We start from the raw sequence: 19,995 nt of genomic DNA, 5'->3' as shown, positions 1-19,995 counted from the left end.
CACCAACTCACACAGACACTTCACACAAAAACATTTGACAAGAATGTCCCAGAATGTGACAACAGCTGTTCCATGCCACTGTGATGGGACATCAGCGACCTTCTCATGTTTCAGGTCTACTTCACTACAATTCCTTCCCATTTTTATGGTGGCATGTTAACTTCCACGTGCAAGCATATTTTTACGTTGCATCTTGCTTGTTTTGTTTTGTTTTGTTTTCCCAGACAGAGTCTTACTCTCTTGCCCAGGCTGGAGTTCAGTGGCATGATCTAGGTTCACTGAAACCTCTGCCTCCTGGGTTCAAGTGATTCTCGTTCCTTAGCCTCCCAAGTAGCTGTGATTACAGGCACACACCACCATGCCTGACTGATTTTTTTTTTTTTTTTTTGAGATGGAGTCTTGCTCTGTCGCCCAGGCTGGAGTGCAGTAGTGGCGCAATCTCGGCTCACTGCAAGCTCTGCTCCCCGAGTTCACACCATTCACCTGCCTCAGCCTCCCGAGTAGCTGGGACTACAGGCGCCCGCCACCAAGCCCGGCTAATTTTTTTGTGTTTTTAGTAGAGACGCAGTTTCACTGTGTTAGCCAGGATGGTCTCGATTTCCTGACCTCATGAGCTGCCCTCCTCAGCCTCCCAAAGTGCTGGGATTACAGGCATCTCCCAAAGTACTGCGCCTGGCCGCCTGACTGATTCTTGTGTTTTTTAGTAGAGATGTGGTTTCACCATGTTGGCGAGGCTGGTCTCGAACTCCTGGCCTCAAGTGATACACCTGCCTTGGCCTCCCAAAGTGCTGGGAATATAGGCAGGAGCCACCGTGCCCAGTCAGAATCTTGCTATTTTTATATTACGTATCATAAGTTTTTCTTCATGGTGCTACAATTTCGTATTTATAACCTTTATCTCTGTTCAATGTTAATTTTTAATGGTTTAGTCATTTATGCTGTCATAGCACTTCAGAAGCTACACTTGCATCTCATTATATTCAAAGTTATGTGAACTGGGCACAGTGGCTCACACCCTTATTCCCAGCTACTTGAGAGGTGAGGCTGGAGAATTGCTTGAAGCCAGGAGTTCAAGACCAGCCTGGACAACATTGTAAGACCCATCTATCTGAAGATTTTTTTTAATTAGTCAGGGGTAGTGGCACCAACTATAGTCCCAGCTACTTGGGAGGCTGAGGTATGAGGATCACTTGAGCCCAGGAGTTCAAGGCTGCAGTGAGCCACAGTGATACCACTGCACTCCAGACTAGGCAACAGGGTGAGAATGTCTCAAAATAAAAAGCTCATGGTGTCCCAGTTTTTTTTCATGGGTACATGAAAATCTTCTTAAACTCTTTTAGATATATTTCCTCTTTAGAAATTTCTTGTTATCAGGAGGCTGAGGCAGGAGAATGGCATGAACCTGGGAGGCAGAGCTTGCAGTGAGCCGAGACCGCACCACTGCCCTCCAGCCTGGGCGCCAAAGCAAGACTCCGTCTCAAAAACAAAAAAAAAAAAAAAAAATTCTTGTTAATTTAATTAAATTGAAATGAAAAGGAAATGTATTTTTTAATTGTTCCTTTACAAAGTTTGATTTTTTTTTTTTTTTTTTGGGGGGGGACGGAGTGTCACTCTATCGTCTAGGCTGCATGATTACAGCTCATTGCAGCCTCGACCTCCCAGGCTCCGGTGATCCTTCCACCTCAGCCTCCCAAGTAGCTGAGACTACGGGTGCATGCCACCACACCCAGCTAATTTTGTATTTTTTTTGTAGAGGCAGGGTCTCACCATGTTGCCTGGGCTCAAACTCCTGGGCTCAAGTGATCCTTCTGCTTCAGCCTCCCAAATGTTGGGATTACAGGCATGAGCCACCATACCCAACCACAAAGTTAGAGTTTTTTTTTCTTTTTTCTTGAGATGGAGTCTCGCTCTGTCACCCAGTCTGGAGTGTAGTGGGGCGATCTCAGTTCATTGCAGCCTCCACCTCCCGGGTTCAAGTGATTCTCCTGCCTCAGCTTCCCAAGTGGCTGGGACTACAGCTGCATGCCACCACGCCTGGCTGATTTTTTGTATTTTGGGGGGAGATGGGGTTTCACCGTGTTAGCCAGGATGGTCTTGATCTCCTGAACTCGTGATCCACCTGACTCGGCCTCCCAAAGTGCTGGGATTACAGGCGTGAGCCACCGTGCCCGGCCTTCGAAAGAATTTAGTGTCACAATAAGAATCATCTAAAAGTTACCTTTAAGAATGGGTGCAGTGACTCAACGTCTGTAATACCAGCACTTTGGGAGGCTGAGACGGGCAGATCACCTGAGGTCAAGAGTTCGAGACCAGTTTGGCCAACATGGTGAAACCCTGGGTTTAATAAAGTACAAAAATTAATGAGGCATGGTGGTAGGCACCTATAATCCCAGCTACTCGGGAGGCTGAGGCAGGAGAATTGCTTGAACCTTGGAGGTGGAGGTTGCAGTGAGCCGAGATGGCACATTGCACTCCAGCCTGAGCGACAAGAGTGAAACTTCATCTCAAAAATAAATAAATAAATAAAATCTTTACGCTTTCAATTATCTTCCATTCCATTTTAAAAGCCACATGAGAATATTGAATATGGTTGAATAATTGAGACGTGATATGATCAGCATTTGAAAATAGGTTAATCTTACGGACTGTGACCTACTATTTTGTTTCTGAAAGCCTAGTAACTAAGCCTTCTGCAGTTACATTTGCACCTTTTGCATATGGTAACACATGCCTGTGTGCATTACCTGGGTGGTAACACGTGCATGTGTGCATTGCCTGTGTACATATTGCACAAAAAGTTACTCAGTTGTGTTTGGTTATATTTTGGTCTGACCACGCTCTTAACGATGTGGCATGTGTATATATAGTAAGGGATGTTCTCGAAGCGTGACTGCATCCCGTGATAGCCCACGAGGAGGGACACTTAGTGAGTAGAGGGGGCTCAGCCGTGTCCCTGTGTGTGGAACCATGAGGGGAGGATGTGTTAGGGCGCCCATGGAGTGGTGGGTGATGCAACATAGCCACTTGACATCTAGTCCTGGCCCCTCAGTATTTCCTCATCCTGCTTGGGAGCTGCTTCTCCCTCAGACTTGCAGCCACTCCAGTGCTTTTGCAAGGCCCCAAGGCTCTTGGGCCACTCTCATTGGCGAAGGGCATCCTAGGCAGTGACCCTCAACCTTCTGTTACGTGTGTGAGTGGATTGGTGTGTGTCCTAACTCCCTGGTGATGATAATCTCTGACAGATGAGTGCACATTGCTGTAGAACTTGGACTTGTTACTTACCTGTCAGTACTGTGGTTTAGGGTTCTGTTGGCTGAGTGGATTGGCTCACTCCCTCTCCTGCTGTATTTTACCCCTCAACAAAACTATGAATCTCCTGGTAACGGGATTCCAGGGAGACATGGACCACATGTCATTAGGTTCTGCAAGATGGAGGTTTTCTTGGCTGGCCATGGTGGCATGTACCTGTAATCCCAGCATGTTGGAAGGCCAAGATGGGTGGATCACTTGAGGCCAAGAGTTTGAGCTATGATGGCACCACTGCACTCCACCCTGGGCAACAGAGCAACACCCTGTCTCTAATAAAAATTAAAAATTGTAATTTAATTTAAAAAACTTTTCTTTATTGTGGATATTTCATGTCCTAAGAGAAAAAATGGAATTGTAAGGGTTTGTAAACAGATGATCCTGGGTTGATTTGCAATGCTACTTGCACAAATCTTCAGTTCTACAAGGGAAAGTCTGGTGAATTGCCCATTTTCATGAAAACTGTGATAGAAATGTGTGGATGCCCTAAGTTAGGCCAGGTGGCTTTGCAACTTCTAGTGGTAATTTGTAATTTTATATCCTTTTTTTCTTTTCTGAATTTGGATCCCCAGAGCGTCTTGTTCCCCGAGGGATTGAGGACTCCTGCCTCCCCATCTTCAGCGAATGCCTCCTTTTACTCGCTCGCTCCCTCCACTCTGGTGCCCCCTGGCCTGCCAGAGTTCAAGGACAGCAGCAGCTCCCTCACAGAGCCCCAGGTTTCCTACGTCAAGAGTCCAGCTGCAGAGAGGAGCAGTGGAGCAGTGGCTGGAGGCCCTGACACACCATCGGCCCAGCCCGTCGGGCCCCCCGCACTCCAGCCTGGTCCAGGTGTCGGGTTTTGTCATGTTGTGAGCAGCTGTGGTTCTGTCTGTGCTGGGGGGCAGAGTTTCGGTGCATTAGACCTAGACACAGGGAGGGCCGGGAGGGAGCTCAGAGCTGCTTGTAAAAATGACAATGGTGGGGATGACTTTACCACAGGCTCATTTCCTTCCAGTGGGGAGCACCGGTGTGACCGGCAGTGCCATGGGGGGGCCCCTGCTTTCACATTGACAAATGCCCAGCTGCAGGTGTCTGAGGAGTTCATAGACGATGACCCAGCAGACATCTCTTTCTTTGCTGGAGGCTCTGAGGCATTTTCTTTTCCTTATGGCTCTGTAGTCCCACAGGAACCTCAGGCCTCTGCCCAGCCTCTGGTGGCCCCTCCTTTGTGTGAGCTTCCAGGGTCTGCTCAGTCCAGCCCAGACAGGTACTCCACTGAGGCAGTAGACATGAACACAGAAGATGATTTTGCATTTGAGGAAGAAAGTGACTTCAGTGGGAGCGCACACCCCTCAGACACCTCGGAGCTGTTTGAGGTGAAGGCGCAAGCCAGCCGGATGCAGCGCCTGCTGGGTCCCTCTGAGACCAGCTCACTGAGGAACAGCCAGTCTGAAAACAGCTCCCTCAATAACATGCTGCTGCGTGGTGGGCTGTCTGTGCACACATGCAGCTCAGCCAATCAATCTGAGGCCAGCTCCATGGTCAACTTCCCAGCCTACTCAGTCCGCTCCGAGTCCAGCTCGGCCTTCCAGTTCTCTGACATCATCGACCAGTTAGAGCAGCTCAGCTACCCGCCCACGACGGCCGAGGACTCCAGCAGCACAGAGTCAGACTCGTGGGACTCTGAAACCGAGGCCCCCCTAGACATAAGCCTTTTCTTCAGCAACCCTTTTGCACAGACAAGTGGAGAAAGAGTCCCTTTTGATTTACAGAACAATATAAAGAATTTGACTCCAGGAGAGCAAATAGATAAAAACCCATCTTGACCACTCTGGGTTGCTTTACAAGGCAGCCCACTCACCCACACTGTGTAGTTTAGAGCTCAGAATTGTTTGGTTTAAACATAGAAAGTGACTTTCATTTCATGGCTACATATTCAATTTTTTAAAAATTTCCTGATTTATTATACTTCTTTGAATGTCAGAAAATTTGACCTCCAGCCAGTCCTCCTAGAGAGCCAATAAATTGGTCTTTATACCTTATGTTTTTTGGCATATGCTTTGATTCAAGTAAAAACTGGTGCTATACATTCTGAATGTTACACAGTTCTGTTAATGTTGATCTTCAATAGAATATGTGTGTTGCACTATTGACGCTGCTTTTCAAGATGAGCCCTGCTGCCTATAATTAACTAGGACACAGGTTTTGTCTCAATTGTCCAGCCACTGTGCTACTCAGAACCTTAAGTATGCCTCTACACCCCTAACCCTGGGAAAGATGGACATAGGCCATGGCCTCCTATGTGCTGTGATCAAACTCCTGGGACTCTGAGACCGTAAAGGACCCTGTAGACCTTAGCCTTTTCTTCAGCAACCCTTTTGCACAGACAAGTGGAGAAAAAGGGGTCCCACTGGGAGTCGGGGGGGACAGTCATCCACTGCATTGGGATTGGGAGTGAGGGGGTGCCTGGAACTATCCCAGTGCCAAAGGTACCATGTCATTTTTTTTTTTAATTTTTTTTTTAAAGGTGTCAAAGGGCCACTGCCTCATTATTGACTTGAGACCCAGAAATAGTGCTGTATGTAGATAGTGGTCTTGGAGAGGCATTGGTTTAAAATGGACTTATGTAAGTGTGAGCTGTTTTCTTTTCTTCAGCTTAATTGGGAATATAGAAGATATATGGTTGCAAAAAAAGCAGAACCAGACACACCATGGGCATCATTCTGTCCCAGGACAGTGGGAAGGGTCCCAAGGGCAGGTGGGCTGAGGTGGCCCTGCCCACCCATCCAGCATACCTGTACACACCAGGTGCCATGGGCCCTGCTGGGTACCACATGGAGAGCTTCTCAGTCTAAACCACCGTGAAAGTCAAGGCTGATGTTCGTGGCACAGAGTGGATAGGTCCATCCAGGGACGTCATGGGGAAACCACTGCCATGCAGCTCAGCACCGACAAGCGCCGGGCTCAGGCCAGCCCTGGACGACACTGTTGAGTGTGTCAAGTCCACAGTTTGGAGTTTTTGTTGTTTTTACTTTCTGATCTTACCTAGTAGTGCAATACCACATTTAACGTTTAATTCTCTTCCCAGAATGTCTTGTGGAAACTTCACATTTCATTCCTGTTCACATTGTGAGATCTCTGATCTCTGATGTTTTGCCTGGATGGATTTACTGTGATTGATTGCACAGGGACCACATGGCTCAGGTGTCGGAGCCATCGAGGGCATCTTGCAAGGGCTGGTTTTCCTTTTCTCATCAGTGTTGGCTGGATGCCCGCAGGGGTTTTGTGGCTAACCACATCAGGCAGTTTCCTGTTTTTGTAGCTTTGTTATACCTAAACCACAGTCTCATCATTTTGCTTATGCAGCTAGAACTTTCAGTCTGTCTAGTTGTTACTCATTCTGTCCCTGGTAATTTAGACCTGCCGTCTTAGTGCTTTAGGGCCATTGGGCACAACTTTCTACATTGGCAAATCCCTGCGACAATGTTGTGACAGACAGAAGCGCAGCAGTGAACCTGAGGTCAGGACAGGACTGTTTGGGAGGTTCTGCTTTTCTTACTGTCTCACCAAAGATAAACCTTGTGTTTGTGTGGTGGGGAGAAATGAGCATAGATTACGTTTAAAACGTTTTCCTAAGCCTTCGTATTCATATGGCAGCTGATGGTTCCTCTCTCCTTCATCAGTGTTGCCTGACGACTGTCCTTGCTGATGCTGGGAACTAACAAAGTTGTCTTTTTGTTTTTAAGGGAACCCACCCTGGCGTCTGGATGGCAGGTTAGGTTTGGGTGGTTTTGAGCTAGCACTGCTGTGGGGCAGGGGTGGCTGCTCCCTGGTGAAGCTAATGCTGTGGAAGCCGGAATGTTCCTTCCTAAGGAGTGGCATCGTGCCCCCGCCCCCCGGCAGAGGTGTCTCATCACTCCCTCGTGTGCGAGATTCTGAATAAACTTTGTTCTCAGGCATCTTCTACTAGGCCTCCTGTAGAATAGATCCTGTTGGTTTTGGTTTGTGTTAATGGAACCTCACTTTCTAGAGATAATTTTTTAGTTTTTTATTTAGGAAGTTTTCAAAATATACAAAGCAGGAATATCACCTCAAATTCAGTGTTACCCACACTTGACCATGCTTGCTCCAGCTGTGCCTTTCTTCTTTCCTTGGGTATTTTGTTGCTCTAAAGTATTTTATTATTACTTTTTTAGAGACAGGGTCTCACTCCTGTCACCCAGGCTGGAGTATGATGATGCAGTCACATCTCACTGCAGCCTCAACCTCCTGGGCTCAAGCCATCCTCCCACCTCAGCCTCAGAGTAGCTGGGACTACAAGCACTCACCACTGCACCCAGCTCATTTTTAAAAAACTTTTGTGGAGACAGATTCTCTCCATGTTGCCCAGGATGGTCTTGAATTCCTGGGCCCAAGCAGTCCTCCTGTCTCAGCCTCCTGAAGTGCTAGAATTGCAGGCATGAGCCTGAGTGGGGAAAAAAAAAAATCAATCAAGGCTTTCTTCCGAGTTACTGCTCGCAGCCCTCCTACCCCTTTCTCTTTTGAGTGGGTTGTAATGTCCACCCAGAGGGGGCTTTAGAACCATAAGGAAGACATTTCCCAGTACAGATTCTGTCTTTCCACGTGTAACAGTTAGTGAGGCACTGACGTTGCTCTTTTCCACCTTAACAAGACAGTTTACAGTGGTTAAATAGCAAAACATGGCCGGGCGCAGTGGCTCAAGCCTGTAATCCCAGCACTTTGGGAGGCCGAGGCGGGTGGATCACGAGGTCAGGAGATCGAGACCATCCTGGCTAACACGGTGAAACCCCGTCTTTACTAAAAAATACAAAAAACTAGCCGGGCGAGGTGGCGGGCGCCTGTCGTCCCAGCTACTCGGGAGGCTGAGGCAGGAGAACGGCGTGAACCCGGGAGGCGGAGCTTGCAGTGAGCTGAGATCTGGCCACTGCACTCCAGCCCGGGTGACAGAGCGAGACTCCGTCTCAAAAAAAAAAAAAAAAAGTAGCAAAACACCGAGAGCAGTTCAGCCTGAGGCCGTAGTGCCCTGTGGCAGCACTGGGCCCTGCTTTTCTTTCTGCTTTGTGCTGTGTGGCTCTTCTTCAAGCCAGTGTTGGGTAATGCACAGCCTGAGAGGTGTGGCCTGATAAACCCTGAAATTGAAAAAAGTATGCAGATTTGACCCAACACTCCTGGAAGTGTCTGGATACAGCTCACTGAGAGTGTGGAGGTGAAAGTGCCTGCAAAATGTTGACAGTTCTCTCTCAATCTATTGATCTCAGTTACATCCAGAACCTTAAAGCTGCACGGTTGTCATGCTCCGCCTGCAGTCTCAGGCAGGGCGCATCAGGGGCTGCACTGGTAGCTCCCAGTCACCGTCATAGCCAGGTGTGTCCACTCAGAGGGGGCGCGATCCTGCAGCAATCCCCTCCAATGAGAGGCCACCAGCAGACAGCGCCTGTTGTACCCGTGAAGTCCACCATTAGTTATGTACTCTGCTTTAGGTAGAATATTTATTTTTATTAGCTGTCAAATGGTTTTTGTATTTGTTTCCAAAAGTCCAGGTACTTTATGTAGGCCAATGGATAAATATTTCAAGTCTAACAGTAGCACAGTTATATGTTAATACAACTGACTACATGAAAAATGTGTAACAGCATATGCTATGTAATTTTTCAGATCACTAGGTATTGATATGTGCCTTTTTTATATTACCAAGAGATTCTCTAAATATGGAATTAGATTAGGATTCTCTGCTCCAGTTAACACACCTTTTAAATTAGTACTGATGATTGAGGGCGGACAATAGCACACCAAAAAGAGTTTAGTATGAAAACCTTAAACCTGCTGGTTAAGTCATTCCCACTATTGTCATTTTGCTGAGGGTGGCTTGGTCCTTTTGAATTGCTTTGGTGTACGGGCATATTCTGATTTTTCATGCAAACTCCTTGGCCATTTCACCTCTCTGAGGGTAATTGTAGCGCTTCACATGTGCTGTGGTTGTGATCACATGGAGACATATATAGCATGTGTGTTCCTAGCTGTTGTGTGTTTATGGGACGTTTGATGCCAATACATATGTCTTGAAGGTACGCTTGTTCCCTCCCAGCTCGTGGAATATCAAAAAAATTCATTGCTGGAAAAATTATTTCATAGACAAAAATGTTAATGTTCTCTTGCGGACTTAGAGTTGAAAATATTTATATAGATTTGGTTCTAAAGTCCACAGAATCATATCTGCTGTGGTCTCCCTTTGGTGCTCATCTGGGGGCCACGTGTATGGAACATTTTGTCACAGGCGGCTGGAATGTGGGCAGATGCTGTTAGCCTCCCTCTCCGCTGGTGGTCCATGCCTGACGTGTCCCCTAGTTCAAGGAGGCACCATCTTTTGCATGAAAACAATTGCGTTCCCCTAGGAAATGAAGAAAAAATGAGCTGGAATTTCCTTATACATTTGAACTTGTTCCTTTTTTAAAGAGACATTTTTGTTGTCTGCTTTGTGGTACTTATAAAATTTGTTTTCCGTTGAAATTGCCATTTATAAATTTGCAGATCTGTACTAATTTAGAATTTTTTAATTGTTCAATAAAATAAGGAAATATTTACTGTGAATTTTTAAATGGGCTTTTTAGCTTTCTTTCCCTCTACTTCTAGTTTTGATTTATATAAGTTAAAGATTATTTTACGTATTAATCCCTGAAGCAGCTGCATGTTTTTGTAACAGTGTCACTGACATCTTCATAGGCTTCTGAGCAACAAACAGGCAGCAGGCACCATGACTCTTGTGCAGATGGTCTTATTTTACTATGGATGGTGATGTCTGTGGAAGGCCAGCGGGGAAAGGTACCTTGCTTCTTCTCGGTCTTAGCTCTGCCAGTGCTTCCTGGTCTCACCTGGTGTGGCCCGCACAGCGGAGCTGGGTGTCGGGGAGGACGTGCCGTGCAGGCCCGCAGCACACCCCACGGGGCAGGCCTGGTGTCCTTGCGCTCTTACCGTTCACAGAACAGATGTTGTTGGCTTCTTAATTCTGAAAATGAGGTTATTATTGCCTGTTTTTCTCCGCAGTCAGCCAAAACCCACCCTGTAAATTACAGGGGAGAACGTGAACAAGAGACCTCTGCCCCAGAGTGCGGCGGCTCTGCAGGTTCTGGTCAAGGCTTTATTCCACTCTGAGCTTGAGTTTCCCATTCAGCCAACACGAGTTTCTGCGGCCTCCGTGGAGTGTCCACGCCTCTGTAGCCCCACACGCGCCTGAGGGGGCGGGGGCTTTGGACACTGCCTTCTGCTTTTGAGCCCTTTGAGGATGGGCTGCTCACTTACCCTTTTGGGACCTTAGAGCAGCACAGAGCTGCAGCCACTGATGTCAGGCGCCTCTGGGAAGGTGGTGGTGCCTCCCCGGGGCTCTAAGGCATCTGCTGCCCAGTGGGCAGGGTGGCCAGTGAGCACCTGAGGCCAGGAAGGGAGGCACCCGGCGGTAAGCCTTTCCTGGAGCTCAGAATTGTACCTGCCACACCAGAGCAGAGGGGCTGTGGCGGCAGCATGTTCTAGAAAGGCACTTTTCAGAACAAACTCATGGGTCTCCTCAGAGCCCGCGGATGGATAGTTACTTCCCACTTAGAGGAGAGAGGAATGAGTCCCAGGGGCCTCACTTAGCCCCTGATATTATGCCGGCCCCCCTCCCTAACCATCACCCTCCTGGTCCTTGGGCCACCCCTGCCCAGCACCCACTGCCTAAGGATGAAGTGGGAAGCACCTGGGTGCATAAATCCTGATTTCAAGAAACTGCTCAAAAGCATTTCTGTATTAGGTCTATAAGTTGACTGATTTAGATGGTAAAAACCATGTGGCCCTTATGTTCTTGAAATATGTTAATTCAGATTATATTTCTTTCCTAATCCTAATAACCACCACCCTTTATTCAGTTTACTTTAATAGTTTGTTTTCAGGACCTTGCCTCCATTGTTCCAATAAAAAGATTCATAAGTCAGAGCATGCTTCTCAAAGTTCTGGACACAATGTATTAGAACAAAAACATAGAGGCTGTGGAGCACCTTCACATATTCAAGAGGAGACCGTACACCTGGCAGACAGCAGATCGGGACAAATGGCCCAAAGCACAACTTGCTGTTATAGGTTAGAACACCTGCTTTTCTTAGGAAGGAAAAAGTCTCGTTTATTTAGAGCAAAACAGGAAAGAAACAGATTATTGGGAGCACTTTCACTTTGTGTGTTGATACAGCTCTCTGCACCATGTGAGAGCAGCAGCGGTGGTTCCACTGTGTGCTGCCTGCCAAGCCGTGGCCCAAGGCTTTGTGTGTCAGCTCGTTAAAACCCCAAATGGCCCTTTGGAAAGCTGTGCCACGCATCACATCTTCACATCCTGTCCTGTAGGCAGTGGTGCCGGGGAGGGAGGTGAACTAAATGCACAGTAAAAGATGAACCAATACCTGGACCCCTCGCCATTGACCATTTTTCTATCTCCCACTTGTATTCTTTGAGCCAGATTTTGTGTGAAAGTGACTCATGACATCCTCTTCCAATAGTGAAGCCAGAAATAATTTTGGGCTAACTCATCAGGTTCATGTTTACTTGGATCCCTTGGGCAGTTCCGCATTTTCCTTTTCTTCTGGAGTTAACAATTCATTCATCGAGCCTCAGTTTCCTGGACCTCCTCTGAAGTTAACCTTCAACTTGACCTTGAATTTTGCCAACAAGAGCGGATTCTTCCTCCACTAATAGGCAAATATTTTCAAGAATCATTTGTTAGAGTTTTAAAGAGGAAAGTTGAAAAGAATGAAATAAAACTAAGTTTACCTTTTTCTCTAAATGTGATATTTCTCTTTCATCACCTAGTTACATGAATAAAAACAGTGTCTTGAAGGAAAAAGTGAAGGTAAGCACAAAAGTTTAACATTGTGATTTTTAAATGACATTTCAGAAACCATGTGTTGAAGATTGAGAAAATTCTAGAAGTAAAGAAACTGCCACAAAGAAAATCACCTGCCAGACCTGGCGCAGTGGCTCCTGGCTGTAATCCCAGCAGTTTGGGAGGCGAAGGACGGCGGATCACAAGGTTAGGAGTTCAAGACTGGCTTGGCCAATATAGTGAAACCCCGTCTCTACTAAAAATACCAAAAAAAAAAAAAAAAAAAAAATAGCTAGGCATGGTGGCAGACACTTGTAATCCCAGCTATTCGGGAGGCTGAGGCAGGAGAATCACTTGAACCCAGGAGACGGAGGTTGGAGTGAGCTGAGATCGTGCCAGTACACTCCAGCCTGGGTGACAGCCTGGGTAAAGTTAGTTTTATTTATTTTTTCCGTCTCAAAAAAAAAAAAAGAAAATCATCTGCCAGAGATGCTCACTGCCGACCGTCTGAAATAACAGTTTTAAATTTTATGTCTTTTGGCCAGGAATCAGAACACTTTGGGAGGCCAAGGTGGGAGGATCATTTTAGCCCAGGGAGGGAGTCAAGAGTTCAAGACCAGTCTGAGCAACATAGCAAGACCCCATCTCTACAAAAAAACTAAAATATTAGCTGGGCACAGTGATATGTGCCTGTGATTCCAGCTACTTGGAAGGCTGAGGTGGGAGGATCGAGCCCTGGAGGTCAAGGCAAAGCTGCAGTGAGCCATGATTGTGCCACTGCACTCCAGCCTGGGCAACAGTGCAAGACCCTGTCTCAAAAAAAAAAAAAAAAAAGACCAGGTACAGTGGCTCACGCCTGAAGTTCCAGCACTTTGGGAGGCTGAGGTGGGCGGATCACTAGGTCAGGAGTTCAAGACCAGCCTGGCCGACATGGTGAAACCCCGCCTCTACTAAAAATACAAAAATTAGCTGGGCGTGGTGTTATGCGCTTGTAATCCCAGCTACTCAGGAGGCTGAGGCAAGAGAATCACATGAACCCAGGAGACAGAGGCTGCAGTGAGCTGAGATTGTGCCACTGCAACTCCAGTCCAGCCTGGGAGACAGCAAGACTCAGTCTCAAAAAAAGAAAAGAAAAAGCTGGGCATGGTGGCTCACACCTGTAATCCCAGCACTTGGGGAGGCTGGGGTGGGCCAATCACTTGAGGCCAGGAGTTTGAGACCACCATGACAAAAACTGTCTCTACTAAAAATACAATAACAATTAGCCAGGCACAGTGGCGCATGCCTGTAATCCCAGTTACTTGGGAGGCCAAGGCCTGAGAATCATTTGAATCCAGGAAGCAGAGGTTGTAGTAAGCTGAGATTGTGCCACTGCACTCCAGCCTGGGCAACAGAGCAAGACTGTCCAAAGAAAAATAAGTAAATATGTATCTTTTGAAGATGATCAGACCTTGTTATTTGCTGGAGTGTGGTGGCCTGATGACGGCTCACTGCAGCCTTGACTTCCCGGGCTCAGGCATTTCTCCCACGTCCACCTCCTGAGTAGCTGGGACTGCAGGTGTGCGCACCACCACGCCTGGCTAAATTTTTGATAATTTTATTAATTTTTTTTGTTTTTGTAGAGATTGGGTTTCACCATGTTACCAAGGCTGGTCTCAAACTCCTGGGCTCAAGTAATCCACCCGCTTTGGCTTCCCGAAGTGCTGAGATTACAGGCATGAGCCACCACCCCCGGCCAATTGGCAGCTTTGAGAATAATTCAGATGTTATTCTCTTCCCAAAGTGCAGTCTAGGCAATGAAGCCCGAGGGTGAACAGCCAGTGGACAGTTTGTGATCCATCCCAGCAAAAGTGTAGAGCTCAGTAAAACCTAACTACTGTTTGTATCTCTCAATTTCAAGTCTCTTAATGCTGACAACTGAAGTCTTGTCTACGGGTAAAGAAATCAGTCCTCCTTGAGGATATCGTGGGATAGCTGGGCCTTATCTTTGTGTGTAGTAGGTGTGTCCTCCTATGAGTTGTGTATGATATGAATTTTATAGAAGGGACTCTTGTAACTCAGAACAAGACTGATTCTTACTGGCTGTTTTTCAGTAGAGGACCTCGGATTTAGAGTTTGTTTTTTACAGATACCTAAGATTAATTCTTTACCATGTCAGGTGAAACTAAACATATTCCGTGGCACCTAAAACTTGATATTTAGCATTTTTAAACTTCTCTGCCTTTTTTTCTTTTTCTGAGACATAGTCTCACTCTGTTTCCCAGGCTGGAGTGCAGTGGTACGATCTTGGCTCACTGTACCCTCCACCTCCCAAGTTCAAGCGATTCTCCCACCTCAGCCTCCAGAGTAGCTGGAATTGCAGGCATGCACCACCACACCCGGCTAATTTTTGTATTTTTAGTAGAGAGGGGGCTTCACCATGCTGGCCAGGCTTCTCTCGAACTCCTGACCTCACGTGATTCACCTGCCTCAGCCTCCCAAAGTGCTGGGATTACAGGCGTGAGCCACCCCGCCCAGCGACATCTGATTTTAACCCTGCATTCTGATGTGCATTGTCAGTGTCAAAAAGATTTTCTAAGACGGAGGAGCACTATGGCCAAGTGTCCTTTTATGATATCCACAGAATTCAAAATAGCAGAGCCCGAAAGACACTAACTTTATCCTATCATATGTCACTGTGGAAAGCACCCTTCAGAGCCATGGTCCCACACTTGTTTTCTTACTGTGGAGTACATCTGTGTTGGTGACTTCAGCTGAACGTGTTCCCCAGGGATAAATGCAACAGCCCATACAAAATCAGACATGAGGACACAGGTCCAACAACTTCGTGTGTAAATGAAGTTACACATTCATCATCAGTTGCTTATAAAAAAAAAAAAAAAAAGGGAGTCTCCTCAGATTTATTGACTTCATCATGTAGGATCTGTATCTGTGTTTGTGTAATTTGAAGTAGGCTTGATTTATAAGGTTTGCTATAGCTAACATTTAAAGAAATGTTTAAACTAGGCACAGTGGTGCACGCCTGTAGTCCTAGCTACACAGAAGGCTAAGGCAAGAGGACTGTTTGAGGCCAGGAGTTCAAGTTCAGTTTGGACTGCATAAGATCCCATCTATTTAAACAAAAGAAAAAGGAAAAGGGTCTGGGCACAGTGGCTCACATCTGTAATCCCAGCACTTTGGGAGGCCAAGGCAAGTGGATCACCTGAAGTCAGGAGTTCGAGACCAGCCTAGCCAACATGGTGAAACCCCATCTCTACTAAAAATACAAAAACTAGCTGGGAGGCCGGGCGCAGTGGCTCAAGCCTGTTATCCCAGCACTTTGGGAGGCTGAGACGGGCGGATCACGAGGTCAGGAGATTGAGACCATCCTGGCTAACACAGTGAAACCCCCGTCTCTACTAAAAAATACAAAAAACTAGCCGGGCGAGGTGGCGGGCGCCTGTAGTCCCAGCTACTCAGGAGGCTGAGACAGGAGAATGGCGTAAACCCGGGAGGCAGAGCTTGCAGTGAGCTGAGATCCGGCCACTGCACTCCAGCCTGGACGACAGAGCGAGACTCTGTCTCAAAAAAAAAAAAAAAAAAAAAAAAAAAAAAAATTAGCTGGGAATGGTGGCGGTCGCCTGTAGTCCCAGCTACTCGGGAGGCTGAGGCACGAGAATCGCTTGAACCCAGGAGGCGGAGGCTGCAGTGAGCCAAGATTGCGCCACTGCACTCCAGCCTGGGCGACAGAGAGAGAGACTCGGTCTCAAAAGAAATTTTAAAAAAAGAAAAAAATGTTTAATGGTAGTTTGTGGTACTTTTTAATGTATTTACTAAATTATGAGTTGACCATTTTTTGTTAAATAGAAAGTATTTATAATAGGGCAGGAGCAGTGGCTCCCACCTGTAATCCCAGCACTTTGGGAGGCCAAAGCGGACAGATCACTTGAGGTCAGGAGTTCAAGACCAGCCTGGCCAACATGGCGAAACCCCATCTCTACTAGAAATACAAAAATTAGCCAGGCATGGTGGTGTGCACCTGTAGTCCCAGCTAGTCAGGAGGCTGAGGCACAAGAATGACTTGAACCCAGGAGGCAGAGGTTGCAGTGAGCTGAGATTGTGCCACTACACTCCAACCTGGGCAACAGAGACTTTGTCTCAAAAAAATGTATTTAGGCCGGGCGCGGTGGCTCAAGCCTGTAATCCCAGCACTTTGGGAGGCCGAGGCGGGCGGATCACAAGGTCAGGAGATCGAGACCATCCTGGCTAACACGGTGAAACCCCGTCTCTACTAAAAAATACAAAAAACTAGCTGGGCGAGGTGGCGGGTGCCTGTAGTCCCAGCTACTCGGGAGGCTGAGGCAGGAGAATGGCGTGAACCCGGGAGGCGGAGCTTGCAGTGAGCTGAGATCCGGCCACTGCACTCCAGCTTGGGCGACAGAGCGAGACTCCGTCTCAAAAAAAAAAAAAAAAAAAAAAAAAAAAAAAAAAAAATGTATTTATGGCTGGGCACGGTGGCTCATGCCTGGAATCCCAGCACTTTGGGAGGCCGAGATGGGCGAATCACGAGGTCAGGAGATCAAGACCATCCTGGCTAACACGGTGAAACCCCGTCTCTACGAAAAATACAAAAAATTAGCCGGGTGTGGTGGCAGGCACCTGTAGTCCCACCTACTCGGGAGGCTGAGGCAAGAGAATGGCGTGAACCCAGGAGGTGGAGCTTGCAGTGAGCAGAGATTGCGCCAGTGCACTCCAGCCTGGGCAACAGAGCAAGACTCTGTCTCAAAAAAAAAAAGTATTCATAGTATTATCAAATGATGACTTTTAACCTCCATAGAACCAAAAATAGTTTATTCCAAATGAGCAGTCTGTCCTAAAGGGGAGTGTCCTTCCTTTATGAGGTATTTATTGAGGGGTTGTTTACTGGGAGTGGCATTTTCCTTTTTTTTTTTTTTTTTTTTTTTTGAGACGGAGTCTTCCTCTGTTGCCCAGGCTGGAATGCAGTGGCGCGATCTCGGCTCACTGCAACCTCCACCTCCCAGGTTCAAGCGATTCTCCTGCCTCAACCTCCTGAGTAGCTGGTATTACAGGCACGTGCCACCACATCTGGCTAATTTTTGTGTTTTCAGTAGAGACGGGGTTTCACCATCTTGGCCAGGCTGGTCTCAAACTCCTGACCTTGTGATCCACCCACCTCAGCCTCCCAAAGTGCTGAAATTACAGCCATCAGCCACCGCGCCCGGCCGGGAGTGGCCCTTTCTAATTTACAGCCCTGTTAACCCACACTGGCCATGGCCTGTTTGCAACCCCAACAGCGTCATAGCAGCACACGTTATGATGTATCTCGTGATTATGCCATTTCCTCAAGTTTTACCTCCTGCAACTTAAAGGCAGGTTTTGCAGCAACTTTTTGGTAAACCGTCAACTAGTAACTTGCTGGTGGACTGTACTCCAAGTGAGGTGCTCTGAGGACCCCGGGAAGGACACAAGGGCAGAATAGTGAAGGCCGACTTTAACTTCAGAAGCAATGAGTGGAAAACATCTTCCTGCTACACCCTGAACAATACAGTTATGAAGAATAAATAGATACTAGCAGCTTCTAGACTTTTCTCTGAATTTTCATCACATAAAATATCTCCTTGTGAAATTCTGGCTTATTGAGGACAAAGAAGATTCTGGAACACAAACCCCAAACAGCGCATCTTTGGAAACATGCCTCTTTTCAACATAAGAAGTAATCCACACTTCAGGGGCTAGCACAGAGCCACAGTTCCACCTTGAGCCCTTCAGAAGTGACAAAGACCAAATGTGGCCCAGTATGTGAGGCAAGGAGGAAGCAGGAATTTCATGCTATTTTAAGGTTGCTTAGTGTTCTTTAACTGAATGTGTAATAAAAGCAAATTCTAATAAATTGGTTGTTAATAATTTCCTATAGTGATGTTACCTAGGTTTTCTGTAGCAAAGAATGTTTCTTCGTGTTTTAAATGTATCTTGTGAAAAATTCCAGAAGAAAGCTCTGCTATCATGAGCACTGATATTTCATCTTAAGAATCCTAATAAGTAGAATTCCTAGCAGCAGACAAGATCTTTCCAGGGCTCCTGATTTGTCAATGTGAAAATAAGGACTTCCTCCCCTCCATCTCCCATGTCCCACTGGAGGGTTAACCTGTTGAGTTGCTTATGCCAGCCCAGCAAACGGAATCATGATGTCGGCTGCTCTCAAGAAGCTGCTCTATACTAATCTGCCTATACACTTACATGTTTTAGGTTAAGGGAACCAAGTTTGGGTTTTATAAACTGGTCACTACAGGCAAGTGTAAGAGAATCTTGCTTTGAAACCAGTTGTGGGTGGAGTAAGGAGGCACCATGGTGTGGCATTTATGCAATCAGGGGTTCAAATCGAGTTACTTCTGTTGCAACATTTGGTAAGCCGATTCAGTAATCATCATTAGAAATCATGATGGTTTCAGTGTTCAAACACTATACACTTGGAAACATAAATGTCTATCTTTGATAGTTTTGTTTGTTTGTTTTGAGACGGAGTCTCACTCTTTTTGCCCAGGCTGGAGCGCAATGGCACCACCTCAGCTCACTGCAACCTCTGCCTTTCAAGCGATTCTCCTGCCTCAGCCTCCCAAGTATCTCGGACTACAGGCACCCGCCACTACACCCGGCTAATGTTTTATATTTTTAGTAGAGATGGGGTTTCACCATGTTGGCCAGGCTGGTCTCTAACTCCTGACATCAGGTGATCCGCCCACCTCGGCCTCCCAAAGTGCTGGGATTACAGGTATGAGCTACCACACCTGGCCTTTGGTGGTTTCAGGTTCACGCCATTCTCCTGCCTCAGCCTCCTGAGTAGCTGGGATTACAGGCACCCACCATCACACCCAGCTAATTTTTTGTATTTTTAGTAGAGACAGGGTTTCACCGTGTTAGCCAGGTAAGGTTATCTTTAATATTTGGCACTTAATAGTTACTGGTTTCCCATATAAAAACATTAGGAATTAACTGTTGTGAACTTTTTTTAAATAGAAAAGGATATTTTTATTATAAAATTCACAATGGCCGGGCGCAGTAGCTCAAGCCTGTAATCCCAGCACTTTGGGAGGCCGAGACGGGCGGATCACAATGTCAGGAGATCGAGACCATCCTGGCTAACCCGGTGAAACCCCGTCTCTACTAAAAAATACAAAAAACTAGCCGGGCGAGGTGGCGGGCACCTGTAGTCCCAGCTACTCAGGAGGCTGAGGCAGGAGAATGGCATAAACCCGGGAGGCGGAGCTTGCAGTGAGCTGAGATCGCGTCACTGCACTCCAGCCTGAGTGACAGAGCGAGGCTCTGTCTCAAAAAAAAAAAAAAAATCACAATGAAATATACTTCATCATCCTCTTTAGAATTGGGCTGCAAATTTGGCACCTATTTATTCAAAAACAAGCATTGTTTTAAGGAGAAAACTATTACTGTATTTTAGAAAACCAAAATAAAATCCCCATTAATGAAAAACGGAACTGGAAAACAGTGTCATGAATTGAGCAGTTTTATATGATCCAGTTTTTAATGAATAATAAGTTTGGCCTTAAAATAGACATTGCTTTTTCAGATGTTAGCACTGGTTTGACATCTTAAGTCTCTAACCTCTAGCAATGCACATAGAAAGTGTTCCCCCTTCCTGGTGGTGCCTTTTGCTTTACACACTTTGTGGTGCTTGATTTTATCATAGTTACATATTCTGCAGAGCAAAAAGAAGCCCCCTAGAAACACAAGGATGGTATCCAGGCCCCCCTAGATTCCTGGGGGATCCACAGTCTGTGGATTGCTTTCTGAAATTGGGTAGATGAACCATCAACCCTCATTTTCATTTTATG

The 19,995-nt window shown here is 46.6% G+C and overlaps 1 protein-coding gene across 5 annotated transcripts in view; it reads left to right on the top strand.

The window, feature by feature from the left end:
- The window catches only part of FARP2 (FERM, ARH/RhoGEF and pleckstrin domain protein 2), a 145,224-nt gene that overhangs the window by 86,552 nt on the left and 38,677 nt on the right, over nt 1–19,995 (top strand). For all 5 annotated transcript variants that reach the window (XM_010376991.2, XM_030915992.1, XM_030915993.1 and 2 more), the window contains exon 13: nt 3,879–4,134. In XM_010376991.2, the coding sequence (XP_010375293.2) occupies nt 3,879–4,134 (256 nt within the window). The remainder of the gene's footprint in view (nt 1–3,878; nt 4,135–19,995) is intronic.

The sequence above is a fragment of the Rhinopithecus roxellana genome, chromosome 14 (genome assembly GCF_007565055.1).
Source record: "Rhinopithecus roxellana isolate Shanxi Qingling chromosome 14, ASM756505v1, whole genome shotgun sequence".
Classification (NCBI taxonomy): Eukaryota; Metazoa; Chordata; class Mammalia; order Primates; family Cercopithecidae; genus Rhinopithecus; species Rhinopithecus roxellana.
Note: the sequence above shows the minus strand (reverse complement) of the source record. Positions and strands in the feature narration are given on the sequence as shown.